General features: G+C 33.0%; 1 protein-coding gene across 1 annotated transcript in view; it reads right to left on the bottom strand.

Annotated features, from left to right (window-relative positions):
* The window catches only part of LOC139690010 (aminopeptidase N-like), a 39,777-nt gene extending 17,558 nt beyond the window's left edge, over positions 1-22,219 (bottom strand). The window contains exons 1-13 of the mRNA XM_071587189.1: positions 21,897-22,219; positions 21,594-21,755; positions 19,813-20,133; positions 18,461-18,644; positions 17,921-18,077; positions 17,135-17,400; positions 13,469-13,655; positions 10,454-10,731; positions 7,024-7,223; positions 5,626-5,793; positions 4,185-4,328; positions 3,340-3,421; positions 3,083-3,215 (exon numbers count right to left, since the gene is read on the bottom strand). Of these exons, the coding sequence (XP_071443290.1) occupies positions 3,083-3,215; positions 3,340-3,421; positions 4,185-4,328; positions 5,626-5,793; positions 7,024-7,223; positions 10,454-10,731; positions 13,469-13,655; positions 17,135-17,400; positions 17,921-18,077; positions 18,461-18,644; positions 19,813-20,133; positions 21,594-21,755; positions 21,897-22,219 (2,605 nt within the window). The remainder of the gene's footprint in view (positions 1-3,082; positions 3,216-3,339; positions 3,422-4,184; positions 4,329-5,625; positions 5,794-7,023; positions 7,224-10,453; positions 10,732-13,468; positions 13,656-17,134; positions 17,401-17,920; positions 18,078-18,460; positions 18,645-19,812; positions 20,134-21,593; positions 21,756-21,896) is intronic.
* Between the last annotated feature and the right edge of the window lie 462 nt (positions 22,220-22,681).

Genomic DNA, 22,681 nt, shown 5'->3' with positions numbered 1-22,681 from the left:
TTTAACACAGGACCAAGGTTACATTCCTGTGAAACTTGTCAGGACTTAAAGATGTTTCACAGCTATGAAACCTGGGTCATGTATTAAATATTTTAATTCAGAATTAACAGAGTTTTTTGTTCTTTTAATCGTGAAGTAGTTCCACGAATTCACACCAGACACCTCCCGTATTTCTTCCTATATTTCTAATTGAGGGTCAGAGAGAGTCATTCCTAACAGATGGACAATGGAAGGATAGGAAGGATATAGCCTTCCTAACTATACCTTAATATACCTAATAACTTCCTAACTTCCTAAATATATCTAATAACTGAAGTAGCTCATGGGCAACTTGTAAAGTAGTGAAATCTAAGTCTCCAGAATTATAGCTCAAATGAGACTTCATATAGGCAATAAAAAAATATGTACAAGAATCCAAGACATGAAGCTGAGAAAGTCCATCATAAAAATGTATGAAACCAAATCTTATAAAAAGGTAAGGAAGAGAGGATAGAGAGTTGTGGTGAGAAATCAATGACAATGTAATGAATGGAAATAGCAAAATGGCTTATTAACTAGTGAAGAAACAATGCAGAGAAAGATAAAAGGAAATCTACCTTCATCTGAGATGCAAATAAAAAATATTACTAATATAAGATGGAGACATTGGGAAAAGATGGAAAAATACATTTAAGAGCTTTATCAAGGGCCAAAACTAGCTGAAGATGCCTTAAGGAAGAATTCTTGATAGAAGAAGATGAATTGGAGCCAGAAATACTTAAAAGCAAATTCAACAGGGCTGTGAAAGACTTTAATGACAAGGTACCAGGAGTAATGAAGGCACGCAAGGTCCAAGACACCAAGTCAGAAGAGACATCAAAGGGCCCTCTATTTGGAATAATCAAAGTTAGCTTCCCCAGTGGAAAACCAGATGACTTCAAGGAGAATATGATGATTGCAACACCAAAGAAACAAAGAACAGATAAATGTTTCTGCAATAGCTTAATGTCTCATCCATTGACAATACTCATTCAATATTAGCCAAAAATAGAAGGAAAGATAGAAGAAAGCCGGATCAAGGAGAAACCAAGGAACAGGGAAGGCAATCTGAGCTTTTATGAAAAAATTATACTGATGAGTAAGCCATTATGTGTGGCACTTGGAGGAAGCTTTTGACAATATTGAATGCAACAAGATGTTCAAGATTCTAGAAATGCTTGAAATCACTTTTTTGTGTTTGAATCATCACTTGTTCATGGGATCCAGGGGTGTGCTGCTAGATGCCACCCTAGGTATGACCCAGGAAGAAGGCACCATGACCCACACGGAAGGCCAGTCATGTGACAACTCCAGCCGAGCGTTCATCCCTCTCGTGCACGGCATGCCAGATAGTATATTTCTAACCGTGTTGATTTTGGACTGTTGTGTATAGTACACCGAATAAAGTCCCTGATTATGCTTCAAATGCTCTAGGTGTAATTAATTAGTATTCCTAGCACCGGTCGCACTAATATAATTTCCAGCTCCGCGACACGATGTAACCACAGTTGAATATGCAAAAGATTCCCATGGTGATTCTCATCAAGTTTTATATCACAACAAAGAGTTTATTTATCTATTATCATGTATTTCATATTATTATTTATATTATTTATGTAGTACTCTTGAGTGTATCAATCAGTTATTATGTTCTGGGATTACTACTGCATGCTGCAGCAGGAACCTTGACTTTCAGATACATGGTCTTACATATAGCAATTGAAGCACAAAGGGAGATGGTTTACTCAATTATTATTATCATTTTACTGGAGTTTCCCAAAAGATTTTTTGGACTCTTAAAACCCTAATGTCTACCCACCTTCTTCTATATTAATTCATTTTTTTTCTTAATTGCTATTATTTGCTTTGCTCGCATCTATCAGAAACAGAAGTCATTTATGTTTCATTTGATCATATTTTTTCATTTATTTTGCAGCTATTAGTGACAGACTTTTGACTGGTAACTGTATACTTGGTAACAAAATTTTAATTTGTTAGTATAGAATAATTACAATTTCATGATTTTTTTACAAAATAAGTTAATATTGCTACTTCAATAAAATCAGAATTAACAGAAATACAAATACCTATGGTGTACATTGAATGTTATAAGATATTTTCATCCTCAAAATAAAGAGTATTGAGCATATGGATACTGCAAAAAACCTTATTATAACTTTCTGTGATTTCTGCATTCAAAACCATTTTAAAGTAAAAAACTAATTTTCATTTATTACTAAAAGACTATGTTTCTGTATTTGTTGTTCTCAGTATGGAATGTGATGAAAAAAAAATAATATTTTTTCATCGTGTATGCATATATAACTGATATCTTTGTGAACCTCACCCTTATGACCAAAACAATATGCCATAGCATATTTGTCAAAAATTTTTAAAACTGATTTTAAGAATATTGAATTTGTCAGTCATTAGTCTAGATGAGTACATTTATTCAGCAAAGTGTAATATCTCCACATTATGTTTTTGTGATGGATCATAAAAATATAATATATTATTTTTTCACAGCAAAAGGCTTAGATTCCTCAAGCCATACCATGGACAAGGACAAGGGACACATTCTATATATAATGCTGCTTACCTAATAAATGGTTATTGTTGGCGTGCACTTTTTTAAATGCCTTTCCAAGGCTCTCATGGATGTGCCAAAAATATGTAGTTTAAGTTTTTCATAAGAATATATTGCATGCCACGCTTAATACTGGTCAATGTGAAAATTTTAAAGGAGACGCAAGAATGAAAAAAAGGCGCATGACTTTGTTACACATACTTAAAATTTTCACTGGGCATTTCTGAAAATGCATTTTCCGTATCATTAAAGCATGCATCTCTCATTATTCGATCTTATTTTAAGGAGTGACCCTTAATTTTGCTCCATGTGTGCAATTATGTGCGTAAACTATGTCCTTACACTCACACAGTTCACATGATTGAAATATCAAGTATTTGCTAGTAAAATTTTTTCAAACAAAATAATCATAAATATTTCTTCAACTTCTGCAGCGTAGGCTTCCTTTTGGTAAAATCTTCAAGTTGTTTACTTAACCTTCTTTCATAATTTTTGTTATTTCTGCCAGGTAATTATTTCTCCATTGTACATTACTTAAAGCTCTTTCACATATTTGCTCTATCAACAGGTTTGATGGCGTGAATGGTGATTCTGCTCCCAAGGCTTTTAACTATTTAAGTATAAAAATATAAAATTGACATTAAAATAGGTGTATTTCCTGTTGCAATTGTTCTAAGCAATATTATATTTCAAATAACACTAGATTTAGTAATTTATAACAAAAAATCACTTACCTCGTTGTACTCTGCCATAGTGTTCACCTTATCTCCAATGGCTGCAAAGTAGTCTCCTAATTCTATAGAATTTGGACCATAACTGAATAATAAAAAATATTAAAAATTCTCAAAATGAATTCATTAAATACTTATCAAAACAAACATTTAGGCGCTTCTTTATACAGAGCTATTCTTGGGGCATGAGAAGCAATCCTAATGTTTAGCATCCAAATTTTTGGTAAAACCATATGATTAAAAAAAATTGGATGAAAGAGAATTGGAAACACTTTGAGGCACAATGCACATAATAGCGGGGAAAAATGAAAGACCAAGAGACAAGTACATAGAACGAATGAAGGACTTCAAACAGAAGAGCTATCAGGGGGTGGGGGAATCAACACTGCATAGGAAAGAATGAAGGGCTCCAGTCCACCAATCTTTGGGTTGAAAAATCTATTGATTATGCTGATGATGTTAAAAAATAGACCTAAGGATTTTGCCTTGCTCGTAATGTAATGGTGAAAAGTCATAAAACATTTCTTGAGTAAGTAAATAATGATGAATTCCTCCAAAATAATGGAAAAGCATTGTAAAAGTGGCAATAAGAGGGATATCTAGAAAGTTCAAAAAGTAAATACTTATTAGTAAAAAAATTAGACTTAACAATTGTGTATGGGGTTAATCAAATATGACATAATAAATAAAACAGTTTCTTGTTCACTTGGTGGAAAAGCTTCATATTGAAATTGAAATTAAACCACTTGGCTTTTCCACATATTCTTTGCGGAAAAGCCAAGTGGTTCAATTTCAATTTCAATATGACATAATACTTAGCCCTGTGGGAGTCTATGATTTGTACTTACTAAGTGGACAACTCCTGATGATGGTTTTTCAAAAAGCTAAAAGCCACGTAGTGACCTCTGGTTCCTTCTGATACACTTTCAAATGCCGCAAAACTATCTTGTTTTCTTATGCCAGAGTTTGGATTCATACTCCATTCAAGGTATCTAAAATTAGAATCAATAAAAATGAGTTTTGACCTCTGGAAACTTAAGGAGCGTATTTTATTGTACATGGCAGGGGGTTCATATAAATTAACCTAAATTTTTCATATGCAGAAGGCAAAACTTTTTGTGCTCTCCTCTGAATTGTTTTTAGCGTAATTATAAACTCTGTGGGTTTTCCTAAATTGATTCATGTAAAATAAAATTTCTGATGGCACTCTCAAGGAAAATTATGTACAATATTTAAGAGATATATGAGAAATCTGTGTAACACATTTGAAATCTGTAGATAGCTTGAGAGTTACACTATTTGTTGTGAAATATTAGGTAATCAAAATATGTTTCAGATCATTCTCTTGGAATTCATGCTATATTTGAGTGAAGCGTGGTTTTCACATGAAATTTATACAAAATTGTCCAATTTGTGGTACTTTTCACATAGTTTTTTATTGAAATTCACATAAATTGAGTTAAATGCAGAAACTACTGAATTACTCCAAATGTGAAATCCAAAAAAATACATGTGATATATCTCTCAATTTTCTGAGTAAACATATACAAATAAATTAAGTGTCTATACTATTTTTAATGAAGTTGCTTTTTTAATGCACATTTTTCCTTTGTGACTGATTAATTAAGTTAATTGACCTTTTATTCAAATTATTATAAATGCAGGTTCTGTAACATGCTTTGCCAGAGGACCATTGGGTGGCTACCAAATAATGAAAAGTTTCTTGAGTGGTGCTTAAAAATTACCTAAATATTTTATGATTAAATTCATTTATAAAACACAGACAAGGAAATTTGACAGTGCAGTAGATGGTATCAAGTAGTGATCATCCAAACTTTAAAAAAAATAAGTATTTTGCACATTCATATTACTTTTATTAATTGGACTAAAGGATCAATTTTAAAGCATAGCATTAAGCAATCTCAAATTTTAGTAAATATTTTTGTTACACTCAAAGCCCAGAATTACCCTTGAGTGTACAGTCCTTACCACAGAGGAGCATTGACATAAAATTGCTATGAATCATGATGCAATTTTATTTGTATGCATGATAGAACTAGGGCATATATAAATGTTGAGGTAAATTGAATAATTAAATAACAGAATAAATGTCCCATCATCAGAAAGGGAAAAATATTTTACCAGTTGAAAGTTCATACTGGCCAGTTTCTGTATAAAAAAGCAAGAGTTCTCTATTCAAGAACTTAAACAAATTATGAATAAAAGTTAAAATGAATAGCTAAATAACCATAGTCTTAAGCTGTGATTGAAGTGGTTTTCTCAACATACCTTCTTAGCAACCATTCTTGCCGTGAGCAGCCAAGAGCAGACAGAAGTTCAGCTTTTTCTGATCCAACATTAGATTTCTTGTATCTTTCCCAAATGAAATCCCATTCCTCCTCATTTCCATGCTTGATAGCTGTGCAGTATGTTACATGCCGGAAATTTCTTCTTACCCTTTAAAATGTAATATAGATAAAGGACTGTTCATTAATAGTAATGTGGCACCATTATAACTCATCATGCGTCATGGGACAAATGCCAAAAATAGCATACACTGGTACAGTAATAAGCTTTCAAGAATAGTATTGAAGCTTACTAGTAAATATCATTTCTTTTTCAGAGAGATGGCAGTGCTGAAATTTTAACATGCAATGCAGTAATTTAATTGGGAATAAGATGTTGATCTAATTTTTTTATGAATAACATTTGTTTTCTTAAGAGCAACCTACCTAACATACTATTTTTACATTTTAAAAAGCTCATCGTCATTCCAATCAACACAATGAACTTGGTAAGTAAGGCAAATAATGATATGTGAAATAATTAATTGAAATCCACCTTTTAAATTCAAATCCATTTAGCTGCTTTGAGTGAAGTGAATAAGAACCTGCTGTATTTTTGGTATGGAGGAGAGGGAGTCCTCACCTTTTGCTTTACCCTAGAGTGGCTTAATTATCTGAAAATCAGTTCTTTGACCCAGGATTAACTTCTCAACAAAATATTTTAAATTTCCTAGACCCTTCATCTTACATCCTTAATAATTGTTGAGGCAGAATGATGTCACCATCATCTCATTATTATAAAGTTGACAGAAAAAAAATTATCGTGATTTTATAAAACAACTTAATGATGAACATTAAGAAATGAAGCCATTTTAGGGGATAACAATTTTGAAATTTTTACCTCAAGACCCTACAGTTCATTTTCAAAAGAATTGAATAGACACTTTATTCATTTGCTCCATCCTCTGTCCTACATCACAAAGGTGGCTACTGGGTTTACTACTGGATGATACCCTTCATCCTCACCTCAAACCAACCTTTATTTTAATCATGCATATCACATCAAAAAAGGAAAAACTAAAAAAAGCTAGTGAAGTAAGTAAAGTAAAGTCAAGGCCTGGAAATCAGCATATTGACATCAATTGAAGGTGATGATTCAATATTCAAATTTCAGTTTGATTTGCACTGCAATGAAGATAGTTAAAAAATTATTAATCCCAGCCCATATTGTGTTATCCTCATTAATTGCAGGGTCTCATTGCATATAACCATCTCACTTTATGCATTTGATCACATAATACACTCAGGTCACTGTGTAATAACATATCTGGCATATGATACACTGAAAGGCATTAAGATTTCCTGGATTGTTAATCAATGAAAAACAAGACTTGTAACTCACGGGTTATTAGTGTCAGGATCAATTTCCTTTTTCCACATTTCAAAAGTGGTAAGAGCTTGATTCACACAATCTCCAACATTAAAGAGACAAGCCCAGGCCATGATTTGTTGTTGCTGCTTCAGACCAAGGTAATCGTCATCAGCAAGGCTAACTCCTAATATTTCTTCATAAATAGGTGTTAAGAGTTTCTTCATAAATTTCTGCAAGAGTTATCACTATTTTCAACAAATGTTAAATCTGGTGGAAATTAGTTTCAAACACCACTCAAACCTCTTTCTACTAGAGTTCATAAAGGCACTCTGAGGAACAAGAGTATAACTCATCAAACTTTTTCTTTTCTTTCTCTTAAAAACTTTTGTGTGTGAATAAAATGCCTCCAAACATTTCTCCATTTTGTAAAATTCTAGTTGGTACTAAAGCAGAGGCAATTTTAGGTACAAACAAAATAGATCAGCCAAATAAAATAATTTACAAATGCTCACGACTAGGGTTAAATACTCATTCCACCCAGGGCACTTATCATGCATATGAATGTACCCTCTGGGATTTCAATAAGCCTATATTTGGTTGAATGATAGGTTTTCCAGGTACTTATAAACCAAAACTCACATCTGAGATGGAATCTGTAGCTATTACCATATTCAGGTTTGCAGATAGAAGATATGTTATCACCAAAATAATATAAGCAGCAATGTTATCCTGAGTACTTTGCAGAATTAAACTGATCATACTGTTATCTTAAGAGTAATGAGATTACTTTTTAAGGGTGAAATCCATGGTGAATTACACTTTTCAACTCAAAGGAGTTGAAAATATTCACAAGTAGCTTGCACCACCTAGATAGACAGACTATGCAGTATTTTACATGAAGGTGCTTGAATGCTCAAGGAAAAGAGTTACTAGTGTCTATCCAGAGATCACAGATCCTTCACCACAACACATACCAGATTTTTTGTCAATACTATTGAGGGAGTTTCAGCCAAGAGAAATTTGGTAATGCTTTCCCATCCCCTATACAATTCTCGAGTACATCTCCCTGTATGTCCTTGACCTGGCCTTGCCAATTTTTTCCCACAACTTCAATTGAGCCTAAAAGGATGACATATTGGGACTGCTGAAAACACCCAAGCAGCTATAATCAACCCTTTGAAAGAGATCTTCAGCTTAGACTTACTGACATGTGAAAATGGGCAGAAGCACTGAAATTGGTGATTTAGTGCTCAAGACATTATGTATACTTCTCTCCTTCCAAAAGCCAAACTGGTCATCCTCTAATTAATCATTTGCCCTCCTCTGAATTCTTTTATTGATGATTTTAAGTACCACCTTAGCTGTGTCTAAAATCAAACTTATTCTTCTATAGTTGCTTTTCCCTTTCTTGGGTTGGGAACTAACAAAATCTGATGAATCTTTTGTCCAAATTCTTCCCTACTTAATGCTAGGCAATTAACTCATAAAAACTCTTCCTTTCACATTTTCATAGATGCTTAAGTATTACTGAGGGGAAGTAGTATTAACTGCTCAAAGCCGGCAGGATCCTAACTTTATGATAAGAAAGTTATTGGAATCCTTTGTAGGGGAAGGACCTTGAGTAAACATGCAGAAAACCAAATATCTAGGATAAAGACTAAATGGAAATTATTTTAATCTGCCCGAAACAACCAACAGAGCAACAAAATAGATTAAGTGATTATGTTCCATTATTCATGAATCTCTAATATGTGAATATTATTTGAAACACGGAATAATTCAGGCATGAGGAAACATTAAAATATAACATGGGACTCTATGGCTCAATATAGAAAAGAATAATGCAAACAATGGTTTGGAGCATACTACTTTTTGAGCTGAGAGCTAGACTTCAGTGAACACCTGAAAAGTAAAATATAAACTGTGGAGATGGAGGGGATAAGGAAAAGAGCTAGGACATCCAAGTTATTAAGGATAACATGAAGATATTAGGCATAAAAGAATAAGTGGCACAAAGAATCCAGAGAAAAGAAAAGAATAGTTGAGGAACGATGGCTAAGACCTTGGTTAGAATAATCACCTACAGGTAGAAAATAATATGGGGATGGGCTAGAAATACATGGTGAGCCAAAATAACCTTGATGATGAGGGATCGAGATTTCAAAGAGGAAGATTGTATCACTTAGAGGACTGGGGTATGGGTATACAGTGTAGCCACTGAAAGTGGAAAGATCCTTAAAAGTAAGAAGTAAATGACCAAAATATCTAGCGACAATTCACATCAAGCACACCAGCTCAAAAGTTATCCCTGTATGATAATTCATATCCCTTATTCAACTCATATATGGGGTTATTAAAGGAAATATTTAGTATTAAAAAATGCTTAATTTAAATACAGTACTATCAACTGTCTAAGTCCCCATCAATGACCAACCACTCTATAATGTTATCCTAGCAAAATATTTTAATTGGAATGCTTAATATGAATTACACATTGGTAAAAAATATTTCCTCTCTGGGATCTGAACATGGGCCTTTGCAAAAAATATCTATGCCTATTCCTGCAATACTGAAATAATTATAGAATTTCAATGAATAATGATATCATTATAGATAACTAACTAAGTTAGAATTTTAATGTTAAATTATTCAAAACAAAGAGTAATTACTTTATAAAATATAATAATTTAATAAAAATTGAATTTAAAAATGTTTCATAAGTACTTTCTACATGCATGAACAGGATGAAAGTTTGCCTGTATTACTGCCAACTCTAACATTTCTACTTAACATAGGTTTTGGAATAATTAATATATATCTCACACAAAATTAACTTTTAACTTATAAATATTGATATTAAATATTAAGCACAAATCTAAAAAGTTACAAAATACAAAAATAAATAAAAGTGAAAAGTTAGCCAAAAAACTCAACTTTTCAAATTTATATCAATGCATTATACTACTCATCTATAAATGCACTTCTTTTGAGACAAATTCACCCCTACACAATAAGGATAAAATGAGCTTTGCTGACCTTCTGAACTGCAATAACTGTCTCCTCAGACTTGTAATGAAGGAAACACATTCAAACCCCTCAATAGTGTATGAACAGTCAACAAACAGTCTGCGGTGCAATGATGAATAACCACAAATGACTAACTAATATTAGATGTTCTTTGATCTAAATTTAAAAAGAGCTCTAATATCTCTGTGAAAAATCTATGAAAAAAGATCTCTAATATTTCTATGAAAAGTTGTACTTCAAAATTTTCAGAATGAGAATTTTTATCATTTACATTCATTACATATTTCTAAATATATTCACTGAAGATGTTTAAATTGTTTATTTTGTTGTAATCATGCAATATACACTATTTTGAAAATATGAAAATGAGGTTTAAAAATACGTTTTCCAATTGAAAAACCTGAAAGCATTTGGCAAAAAAGGTTTTAAGTACCTTAAATATTCCATATTGTCCTGTTCGCTTCAGCATACTTTCAATATATCTTATGTTTACTGAGGCAGCTCTCCATGGCAGGTAATGTTTTTCTTGCTTGAGATAGTTAAGTAATTCAAATACCATAGTGTATCCCAGTTTCCCAACTCTTGCCAGATTCATGGCATCATCAATCACTTGGGCTCTATTTACAACGTGTATCTTTGAAAAGTCTTCACTGTTGAACGTGGCTATTATCATTTTCCAGTTTTCTTTGTCATAATTAACACGATACAAACCTGAAAAAAAAAAGATTTTACATTTTAAAGTATTAGTCGGTGCTTCTTATCAAGATAGTTTTTGCACATGATTGATTGCTTTAGTTAATCAAAGGAACAGTTAGTCTTTTGATGAAGGTAACCCATGCTTAGAGGCAAATTTTTACCCATTACTACTGCTTCAACCAAAATGAAATAGAAGCTATTTTAATGATAATACCTGTGAAGGATAAGGATCATATGGCTTGATTAAGTACAAAGCAATATTTATTCTGCAGACAATATGTATTCTTGTCTATCAAGTGTAGATGAGGATTAAGTTTTGGTGGAGCATAGATTAAGAAATAACTATTTTTGCTAAAAACTGGTTTGTGCTATCTTTGATATATTATTATATATTATTAATGTGGGTTCAAATTCTGATCATCAGTTCAAATTTGTGAAATTACATTTTGAAGAATTAAAAATGCCATTCATTAGTACTAAATAACAAAATTATTTATGTAATACTGGTTTCAATGCATAGGTGCCATGGGTATTTATGTAATACTGGTTTCAATGCATAGGTGCCATCCTCAGGTCGAGGGTGCCTAAACAATAAAACTGGTAGTACCTCATTAAATTGTGAGAAATTTACTAAGTAGTACTTTTTAGGGATCTTTACACTTCCCATACCCTTTTAGATTTATCTCAATAAAATAAATATATGTTGGTTTGTAAAATAAAAAATCTTTCTCCTTGGTAAAGGAATTGAAGGAAAACCAAATTGAAATAACTATTCCTTAATTTCCCTTGGCCTATGAGATTGCCTGCATTATTATCAAAGGTCTTGAGATGAAATATTTTATTTATTTAAATATACGGTGATTCCTTAGAATATGGACTTAATACATTCCAGAACCCTGTTATAGTTCCAAGACAAGTTTTTTCCAATGAAATTATATTAACTACATTAATTCCTTCCTGGGCTCAACAAAATTGAATTTTTAAAATGAATTCAAGAATAAATACACTAATTTTTAAGTTGAAATATTAATAATTAATAATAGCATTTGAATAAAGTTGTAAATTAAAGTTACCTCCATGGTGACTGTCTTTCTGGTGTCTGAATTCTTCGCTTTCATGCCTTTTGATAAGGCAGCACTTTTAGAGGGATTTGGGTTGCTTCCATGGTGTCATTTAAGAACCAATATTCCAAAGTGGTCTGCCTGATGATGATGACCTTTTTGAACTTTCCTAAAATGCTCAATGATGTTGTCATGAAACAAATTGACATCCTTGTTTACAAGGGTTTTATCAGGGTGTCACTTCTCAACAACTGCCTGAGTTTTTCACCAGATGCTGAGGATATCCCAGATTTTAGCAGTGGGAATAGTGCTAGTGCTTCCCTCTTCTTCCCTCAGGAAATTTCTTCGGTGACTTGTTTTTGCTGCTTCTGGTCGGGGTGCTTAAGATCTCATGTTTTCAGCTCAGGCCTGTGATCATTGGCTCATTGGCCTTTGGAGCTATGCATTCAGGCTAGAGATTTTTCTGGCACAATTCATTTTCCTCAATGACACCTTTCTCTATGCTTTCTTGATGATATTTAGGCAATGGAGAGTATTGAAATTATCTCTTTCCCATCCACTCCTTCCTCCTCTCCTATTACCCACTAGTGATATCTCCCCCATGCATGACTATACATACCTGACTTCACCTACCGTATTTTTCTTCCCATGATTATGTTGATATTGAATGAAACATCGGTCTGTGGTGAGCAGTTTTCTTTTCCGATTATGTGTCAATTCCACCTCATCCCTCTCACTCCTTCCCTATCTCCCCTCCCCTCTAGCCTCTCCTCTCCCTTTTCTCTCCCCCAACCATTCATCTCACCCCTCCTCCGCCTCCTGTTCTCCCCTTCCCCTGGTGCCCTTCCCTTTCTCTCACACCCCTCACCTCTCCGATTCCAGCAGTCATTACTTCCATTTCTTCCAATTAAGACAGAGCTGAATTCCGTCAAAATTATCAAGAAATAACATGTGAGTGATCTTTTTATGTGTTCTTATATTGTTTGTTGCTGTCCAAGTTTGTTATATATATATATATATATATATATATATATATATATATATATATATATATATATATATATATATATATATATATATATATATATATATATATATATATATATATATATATATATATATATATTCCATATATATATATATATACATATACATACACATACACACACACACACACACACACACACACACACATACATTCCCTCACAAACATTTGGGAGAACTAGAAAAGCTGCACTTGGACCCTAAAAATTAAGGCCTCATTTTTTATAATAAATTATCTGGCACTGTGAGGAATCATGACAAATGGTCCATACTTAAGAACAAATTTGGTGAATATCTCCTATATTACATGTTCCACTCTATTACTGAGAATCTTTAGCTATCATTTGCAACTGCATCATATTTTGACGTGTCCTTTATTTGTACTAAAAATCCTTGAACAAAATAAATGATTTGATTTGATCACCTTCCCACCAACCACACATTTTCGGCACATTCAGTAAACATTCCTTTCAAACTTTTCCACACAGCATTCATATTTTTGGTTTTCTGTTGCATTTGTCCCAATCTTCCTGATCAGAGTTTCATTTATCCTAAATTAAATATTCACACTTCATTCTTATGGTTTTGTTCATGTGCCTTTTCATATTGACTTATGTATTTCTAAAGAGAGATGATATTGAACTTGCCTGATGCTTGCAGGTTAAAAATAACCCATTTATTAGCATTTGGAAGGTCAGTCAATTCTGTGGTGGATTCTCTTGGCAGCCACTGCTTTGGTGCTGTTTCATCAAAGTTCAACTCATCCTGGCTAGTGAAACTCAGAGGAACCCACCAGTGGATTGAAGTATCTGTTGAGGTTCCTAAGTTTCTTTCCTTCAGTGAAAGCATTAGAAAAGTACAACTATTTAAAAACTAGAGACTCGATGAATTTCAAAATATATTATGAATAAATGATAGCCAGAAATGTTATAAGGACGACTACCCAATATCTGGTTGATGCATATGCATGCATTACTACATAGAGTACAGCTGATTGCATCACTTGAGAAATTTAATGGGTAAATACATTCCCAATGGTCAATTTGACTGAAACATTTCTTCCTCAGGTGTTTTAGATAGATGAATTTTCATGGTACATATAGTATACTACATAATAGGAAATTAAGCATTATGTGTTGCCATCTTGATATGAATTATTTGACAAAGCAGAACATTAATGTGTTACAGTCTTTTGTTGCTATAAGTAAGGATGATTCATATCTGATAATATTATTATATATTTTGATAGTGCTACTTGGGTTATTCAACAAAAAGAAGTAACATTTTTGGCATCACCTTTTAAGATGTGGTTCTTTGTACCAAATGATACCCATCCAAAACTGACTCCTATGAAGTAGTTTTGTTAATACAATATTTTTGCACATTTTGGGAGATAGTAAAAAGTTCATGAAATTATTGTCCAAAATAATTCCATCATCATGATAAAATTAGTAAAAACAGATTATGTGATATGCACATTAAAAACACTTTCAATAAAATTTGAAAATTTGGATTGAGTTGAAAGTTTAAATGTAATTTACAAGTATATAATACCCAAGCTTTGAAAATAAAATAAGCAATACATCAAACCTTTATCCTTAACTTGACGTAATTCTGGAAATGTTTTTTGTCTGGAAATAATTTTTTTTAGTTTTAGTGTGTATGCTTGCTCTCATTACTAGGTGGTTTACCTTCCGCGATATGCAGCGAAAGGCCTAGGATAAGGTGTGGCAATACTCAAAACTTTTTATCAAAAGATTTCAGAAAAACTTAATAAGCTTACTGAGTAATATAAGGTACTTTATTATTGGATTGAATCTTTCCAATGAAATCTTGAACAGACATTTTTTCATTCTAGTTCATAACAGCATTTCTCATTGGATATTCCAGAGTTTGAGAAGGTTTTTTGAGTTATTTTTGTTCTCATTTATTCAAAGTGCTTATAATACAACAGATATATGACAAATTACACCCATTTTGCTTTGAATAATGAGTAAATTGAAGATAAATGACAACAGAATTGCAGAGCAAGGGCTATCTTCATTTAAAGAAAAAAGTTTAGACGTAACATTGATTGACATTATTTGCAATGGATGGTGTTGTACTGGAATTTTCTATCAAAATTATTTATAGCCAATCAGGAGGTTATGTTTTCATAACTGTGTTGAATAGCAAAGCAATTGGATCACTTTTTTGTATAGTCATTACATCTAATTGAGGTGTACCTACAGGTATATACTTTTTCATTTTCCTTAAGGTTTTGATTTTCCATTTGAAAATGAGCAATAAGTTTATAATTGTACATGTTAAACTTCAGTTTTGAATTGTAATGTTTGATTCAAAAAGACAAAACAGGGAATAAGAATAAGGGAAAGTAATGCAGAAGAATAAATCAAGATGAAAAGGATGGAGAAACAGGAGATGGTGGAAAAATAAATGAGTAAGGATTAAAAGATGGGTGAAGTAGAAGACAGATGGGACAATCTCAATAAAAGTTACATCAAAAGCAGCAAACAAAGCTATAGGAACAGTGATTATGAAGTAGACTATGATATATTAATTGATGATAAAATTACTAAGAAGATGCATAAGAGAAGGAAATAGAAGAATGTAAACACAGAATTAGGAAGAAGAAAGTAGAAGGAGATGTGTAATAAACTTAGGAGGGAAATTAATTCAGTGAGAAAAGCATGGTAAAGGATGTATTGATAGGATATGGCAGTTTTACCGAGGAAAAGTGAAATGGGTGCACTGCACAGAAAGGCAAAAGCAGAATTAGACAGTAAAAACGGAAAAATCTGTACACACTATCAACGATATTCTATTGACCAACAAAAGATTAAAGAGAGAAGAAAAGACTGCAAAGAAGATCTATTTTGTAAGTATATTAAATGAGTAAGTGTTAGCATGGGAAGAGAATATGATGAGGATAGCTTATGACATACAGGAGGATAGCTTACGGCATACCTGTATGTAGATTGAGTCAGGAGGTTACCACCGCAAGAGATTACATAGATTGAGTCAGGAGGTTAAGAAAATACTACAGAAAAGTTTGATATGGAGCATCGTTTTTTAAAGTGTGAAAACTTGATTGTTAAAGCAAGATGACAGGCATATTTTGTGGAGGCCTTCAAAATAGGTGTGGGGAGAAGGATGGAAAAGGTAAAGTGGATGCTAAGGAAAACAAACAAAGAAGTACAAATTATAGGGGAGAAGAGGGAGGGTTGTTAAGAGAAATCTAAAGGAGGCATGAAAGAGGTGGATGCTGAGCATTTTGATTGGCGATGGGATGTTGAAGACTGTGAATGAAGGAAGAATATCAGCAGAATTATTCAGGATTGAAGTAGGGTTTATTATACTGTAGGGTGTCAGGTTGTGTCTTGTTCGGTGAGGCTCAGATATGTAAACAGGTTAAGATTTGCGTTCTTCCAAAACCGACATGGAGTGTTAAATTATGAAAGAATTAAAATAAACTTGATTCATTTCTACATGTATTGATGCATTGTTCTGTAGTCACCAATTAAATTACAAATACATTATTCTTTAAAGTATAATCACATATTCGCCACCTGCCATACCACCATCCACTTTGATATGCATACCCTGCCATATGATTGCTCCATTTTTTAAACTTTAATCGACATTCTGGCTTGATCTTTAATTATACTGTCTGGAGTAATACAAGGCAGCCAAAGTTATGGCCTGTTTTATTTCCAGAATCTTCATAAGGAGATTTATTATAATAGATTTAATTTACACATCATATATTCTATGTGATTTTTCAGGTACCAGATCTTCCTGGGAAACCATAACCGGCACAGGGAAAGGAAATGGCTCCCCTACCCTGATGTGTGAATTTTCACACGCCTTATAGGGCTTAGTACTGGGTGAACTCTACCATCACCTACTAAACCAACCTTCGGGTTGATTACTGTGTTTATGGTTTTTTTTATATTCTATTATGCTTCATGTCTTAATTAACTCTTTCACTCCTCTTTTTATTTACCATTGTTAAAGGGTCAAAGTCCAAGAAACACAAGGGCACAAAAACGAATGTATTCTTGTGGTAGACTGAGACAGCTGTCTATCTCACTCACAATTTGAGACTAATCAACATCTCAACCAAATGCAAAAAGCATCAACATGCCAAACAAGCAAATTAAGACAGCAGAATAATGGTTTAGAGTCATCATATTTCACCATACATATGAGTGAGATGGTATCAAGTGGGGACTCTGTACTAATCTGTATGCTCATGATTAAGCCATATGCATCATACATACTTAAATGCATTCTTTAACTTACAATCATACCTGTGTTACCGAAGCACTACCATTTTCATAATTTCTCTTGACAGTAATTAAAGGATAACCAGCTTGGAGAGTCCATGTATCCATTATGTTTTTTATCGTCAAGTGACTAGGTAGAGTGTTGTCTCTGTGAGCTTGAGTAGTTAGAGCTGTCCATAAGTCATCCTGTTCAGCACTCTGAAACTTATGTGATTTCAAGTACAAGTTCACTCCTTTGCGAAAAGTGTTCTCTCCCAAGAATAAGTTCATCATTCTCAGAATAAATGACCCTGAAAATGGAAAATTGAATCAATGGCAAAAACTGCATTTATTTCATGGTAAATGTTTGAGATATTTTTCAATTTCAGATAACCTTAAAATAATATCAAAGTGCTATTCATTTTCCCTTTTAGAATTAAGTTCCTTAACCCTATATCTTAACCCACAAGCAAATGTATCTTGTCTTTGAGCTCGTCTTAGGGGCTATTGGAATTCAAATATACTGTTGTCTATTGCTCCCATGCTCAACCTCATTATATAATCAATTATTATCACTGTTCTGCTCTGCCAACATCCATAGGGACATCTGACAACCATGGCATGGATGAATAAATATTATTCTCATGTAATTATTAGCAGTCTCTTCCACAAACTGGCATTCACATCAAGCATATTGCATTGTGATTTACATCTTTTCCAAGTTCAGATGGAAAAAGAAATATTATTTGAAGACCATTTGAAAGATGAACAAATTAGAATAACATATTAATAATTGTAAGGTTTGGATAACAAACTGAATTTATTACCTACCTTTCATGTAAGAGATTGCATCAAAAATTTGAGAGATTTCTGAGGGATTTCCAATGGGTACAGATACAGGATGAGATGATTTCAATGAATCTAAATCTGTGACAACCATATAGCCCTCCACGGCATTTTCATCATCCAAACCCCAATGTGGTATCATCTGGAAAAGAAAACATTAACGCATACTGTGTAATCATGATTAATGAGGTGACTTCATGCAAAATCATAAGAGTTATGTATGTATGGTATCTGTAATATATCATAAAAAATTAAGTCAATTTACAAAAATGCACATGCAGCATGAAACTTTAGAAAGTAAGGAAATGTTGATTTTATTTCAATATAGAGTTCCTGGTGATATTGACCACCATTTACAAACAGCTGACGTAAAATATCAAAGGCAATATATTCTCAATAAAATTTACATAAGTCTTGGGTTTTTCTCCTAATGTTCTAATTTGACAGTCTTATTTATGACCTTTGAGGGCTGACTTCTTCTGAAGATTATAGAGCACATAATTTTTTGAATGTTTGTCAACTTACATGGTTGATTGCTATATTTGCTGCATAGGTCGCAAATCCTTCATTTAGCCAAAGATCTGTCCACCATTTCATTGTAACTAGGTTACCAAACCACTGATGGGCTAGCTCATGGGAAACCATTGAAATTACATTCTCTTTGTCGTTGATTGTCGATACCTTTGGGTCATACAACAACGAAGTTTCTCTATGGAAACAATTCATATGATGTTATGATAAATCCATTGAATGTTTATTTGTATGAAAAGAAATTGAAAAATTATTACTAAAGCACAAAAAATAGAAACTGAACTTTCCAATGATATATAAATATTTAATGGCTTTTTATCAGAGCTAAAAATCTGAAATTAGAATGCAGTGTATAATATCTGCCTAATTTGATGTTCAGTGACCATATCTGTCAATATATGATATTTGACCCCTTCAAAGCATACATTGGATATATTATCAGATGCTAGGAATTCTGGATTTTTTTATGTTCAACCCAGGGCTTCTAGATTGATAGCCTTTGTATTGTGAATATGTTTTCCAGCCTGATATAATAACTGAAGGTTTTGAACAACATCATCAGTCATTGGAAAGGATAAATTGAGCCACTTATGGCCTTTTTAAGGCTGACCATATTGAATGATATTTCCTTAAGCCAAAAAGATTATTTACACCCCTGCGAAAGGAAGAAAGAAAAAGAGGGCTAATTGAGATTAGTGGTGTGATTTACAGGGAAAGTTAATCCCTCACCAGTTATCAGACTAACATTCAAAATAGTAAGTTGCCCACATTTACAAAGAGGGAGTGTTTCCCAAATAAGTTTACAAGGAAATTAATCCTATTGCCCGGGGCCATATTTGGAAACTTACAAATACACTAAGTCACAATGGTTAGCCTAAAGTGGTTTACGGGGAAGTTTTCCCTTGCCACGGACTGGCTCTGGGCTACCTTAATCACTTTGATTTATTCCAGAAACACCTTCCTGAGTAGATGTGAGTGTATTACTATTTTTACTGTGAGTCTGATCACTGGTGAGGGATTACCTTCCCCGTAAATAACTGCACCTATCTCAATATTCCCTCCTTTTCTTTCTTCCTTTTACGGTGGTGTAAAAACCCTATTATGGCTTAAAGAAATATTATATAATATAGTCGGCATCAACAGCCATTTGTGAGAATTTTCCGAACAAGTTCTTTTTATTCTTCCACTGCTAAATCATTTCAAAAACTAACTTCTAGAATGCAGCATAATCAGAAATTTATCACGTAAATTTTTTTTAACAGGATCATATTTGAACAATGAGGCAAGTTATTTGCCAGATATTTTCTTGGAATGCTAAAAATAATGTTTCAGTCATTAGCTCAAACCTGTAAGTAATGAGACCCCAATTTTCCATGGCACCAGAGTTAAAATCAGGAATGGCAATCATATCTTGCTTAGGCAGGGGATATTGGATATTGTAATAGCCTTCAAAGAAGGAAAGAATTCTAGGGCCAACTTCAGCTGCGAGGCCCACTTGGTCCATTGCATCTTTTCGAGCCCAAATACGGAAATTAACTTTGTTGTGAGGAGCTGGCAGATGCTTTGACATTTGGTACTCAAAGTCAGAGACTACATAAGCCACTAAGTATGTGGACATTGGCAATGATTCAAAGAAGTGGTCCCAGATGAAGCCAGGTTTATCTTCCCTGTAAGAAAAATATTTCATGATATGTTTATTATTGCATACTCCTTTTATTCATTGTGTATTATATAGTAGAAATAATGAAAAAACTCATAATATTTTTATAGTGGGACTTGAAATGTATTAGCTCAGATCAGAGGTTTACCTATCTCTTTTCCATTGTCCTTCATTAATTCAACACAACCACTTCCTGGTTTGTTTTCCCTTCTTTCCATTTTCTTTTTTCATGTTTTATTTCATTGCAATTTTATTTTAATGGTATTTTGGTAAATTAGAAAGTTAGTTTTTATATGTAATTTAAGAGGATATTGACAGTGTGTAATAAAACAAGCAATATACCAATAAAAGGGTTAGGCTAGTAATACCATATTGCATTACATGTAAATAGAGTTTGCATTCCTCATGCAAACTCTTTTTAATGTGATTATAAAATTTCTCCTTTTATTAAACAGAAATTCTGGAAATTTATTGGAATTATATACTTCAAGTCAGTAAACACTTTAATTAAACATTATTAGTCCCTTCATGCTTCAGCATGCCTTCATTCATTTTAATATACACATGAAATTGGTTCTATTGGTACAGAAGTGATCTGAATAATATCTACTGTATACATGGCTTCCAAGAAAGTGGTCTTTGCTTTTTGATGCATTTCCTAAGTCACATGATATTATTTAACTTACCTAATGCTTTGCATCAATGGGCACCTGAGCATTATCATTGATTATTTTGTCTCATGTATGGAATGATAATGAACCATATTACTTAGTCTTTGATCAGAAGAAAAGTGTATTCATGTTTTTGACAAGGTTTGATTCAATGACATGCGCTCATAGTATGTAAAAGGCTTGGTTGGAATTAATGGAAATGTGGATTTGAAGGAGTACAAGAACAAGATGGATGGACAAGAGAAGCAACATAAAAGAAATTAAAGAGGAAAGAAATACAATAAAAGAGATGGAGTAAAGGAAAATTAAATATGTTGGACATGTTCTGAGAGACATGTGGATTTCACACGCCGTTGGTCTTAGTACTAGGTACCATCACCTACCAAACCAAACTTCAGGTTGATGACTGTGTTTATGTTTATGGTTCTGAGACAAAAATTTCCTGGAAAATATAATGGAGGGGAAAATAATAGGTAAAAGAGAAAGATGAAGGCCAAGAAAAAAATGTATAGATGATGCAAAAAGTACTATGAGAGTAACAACATGCAAAGAACTGAGAAGAATGGCAATGGAGAGAGCCAAATGGCTGCAATGACAAGGCTTCACCTTTAGAAGATGATGATGATGAATTTTTCTGTCCTCAACATCATCATAATATTCCAAGTAGCTATTCTAAATAAACCAGTCCTCTTATGCACAGCTGCTGTTGATTATTCTTTGCAAGGATTTCACAATGACAAAAAGAAAAAAAACCAGTAGGTGAGCAATAATTTACAAAGAGGAGGGAAAAACTTACATAGGCTCTGATGCATGGAGCGGCATGTTGCTGATTGATGTGAGGTTTCTGTCAGCCATCCTTCCCAGACTAATTTGAAAGCGTGCCTTAAATGAAGGCTCATCAAAGCATGGGAAAGCTCGCCTTGCATCAGTCGACTCAAATTGTGTTAATGCCAACCACCTAGTTTCGTTAAATAAATATTATAATATATAAAATTGTAAAACTATAAATATTATGGTCATATTATTAAAATATGATTTTGAACTATGAATCAGTACTTGAAAAAAGTTTTTAATACTTCCTTCCTGATATTTTTCTTACCTTGTCTCACCAGTTGCTAAGTCTTCATAGCTGCTTAGGTAATAACCAGCATAGAACTCTGTTAGTTTTCCAAAGAAATGTATGCTGACTGTATAGGTCTTTTCTGGCAGGAGTGGTTGTGATAGCTCTATAATGTAGAAGTTGTTTTCGGCGTCTTCTTTGTATGACAAAATGGAAAGCTCACCTTCCTCTCCATCATCTTCCAATGGTCCCAAAATTTTTACTTGGCTATGCACAATTTGGAGGGGGTCTTTGACATGAAGTGTGATGTTGGAGCCACTCTCTAAACACTTAACTTTAATAGCGACAGTTCCTTCAAACATAGAGCTGGTGTCATCCTGAGGACAGCAAAATTATTCTTGCAGTTGATTTGAAGGTGATTCCTTTGAATTTTCAAAAACTGATGGCATTATCTTAGGAATATTCATGCATTCATATTTTTAACAGGTATTGTTGCCTTTTCTGTTTGAATTTTTTTTCAACTTTAAACCTCAATATAATGTTAATTTCCCATTAAATCAACCTACAAAAAAGAAAGAAATCCATAATTCTCGGGGCATGACTCTGAGATGATCACTTTCACATTAATGTTTTAATTGAACAAAATATAATTATTGCTCTCTAAGTTTAAAAGTCAGACGTTATCTATTTATGAAATTGAGAGTGACAATTGTTTAGTGCTTGTTTTATACTGTAGTAAAAGAAAATCAGTTCAAATTAATTCCAATCAAAACAAGTTATTTCTATCTGAACTCTGTTGGCCACTTCCGTTTTTATTTTAAATT

The sequence above is a fragment of the Hetaerina americana genome, unplaced genomic scaffold (genome assembly GCF_022747635.1).
Source record: "Hetaerina americana unplaced genomic scaffold, ioHetAmer1.1.p SCAF_3, whole genome shotgun sequence".
Classification (NCBI taxonomy): domain Eukaryota; kingdom Metazoa; phylum Arthropoda; class Insecta; order Odonata; family Calopterygidae; genus Hetaerina; species Hetaerina americana.
Note: the sequence above shows the minus strand (reverse complement) of the source record. Positions and strands in the feature narration are given on the sequence as shown.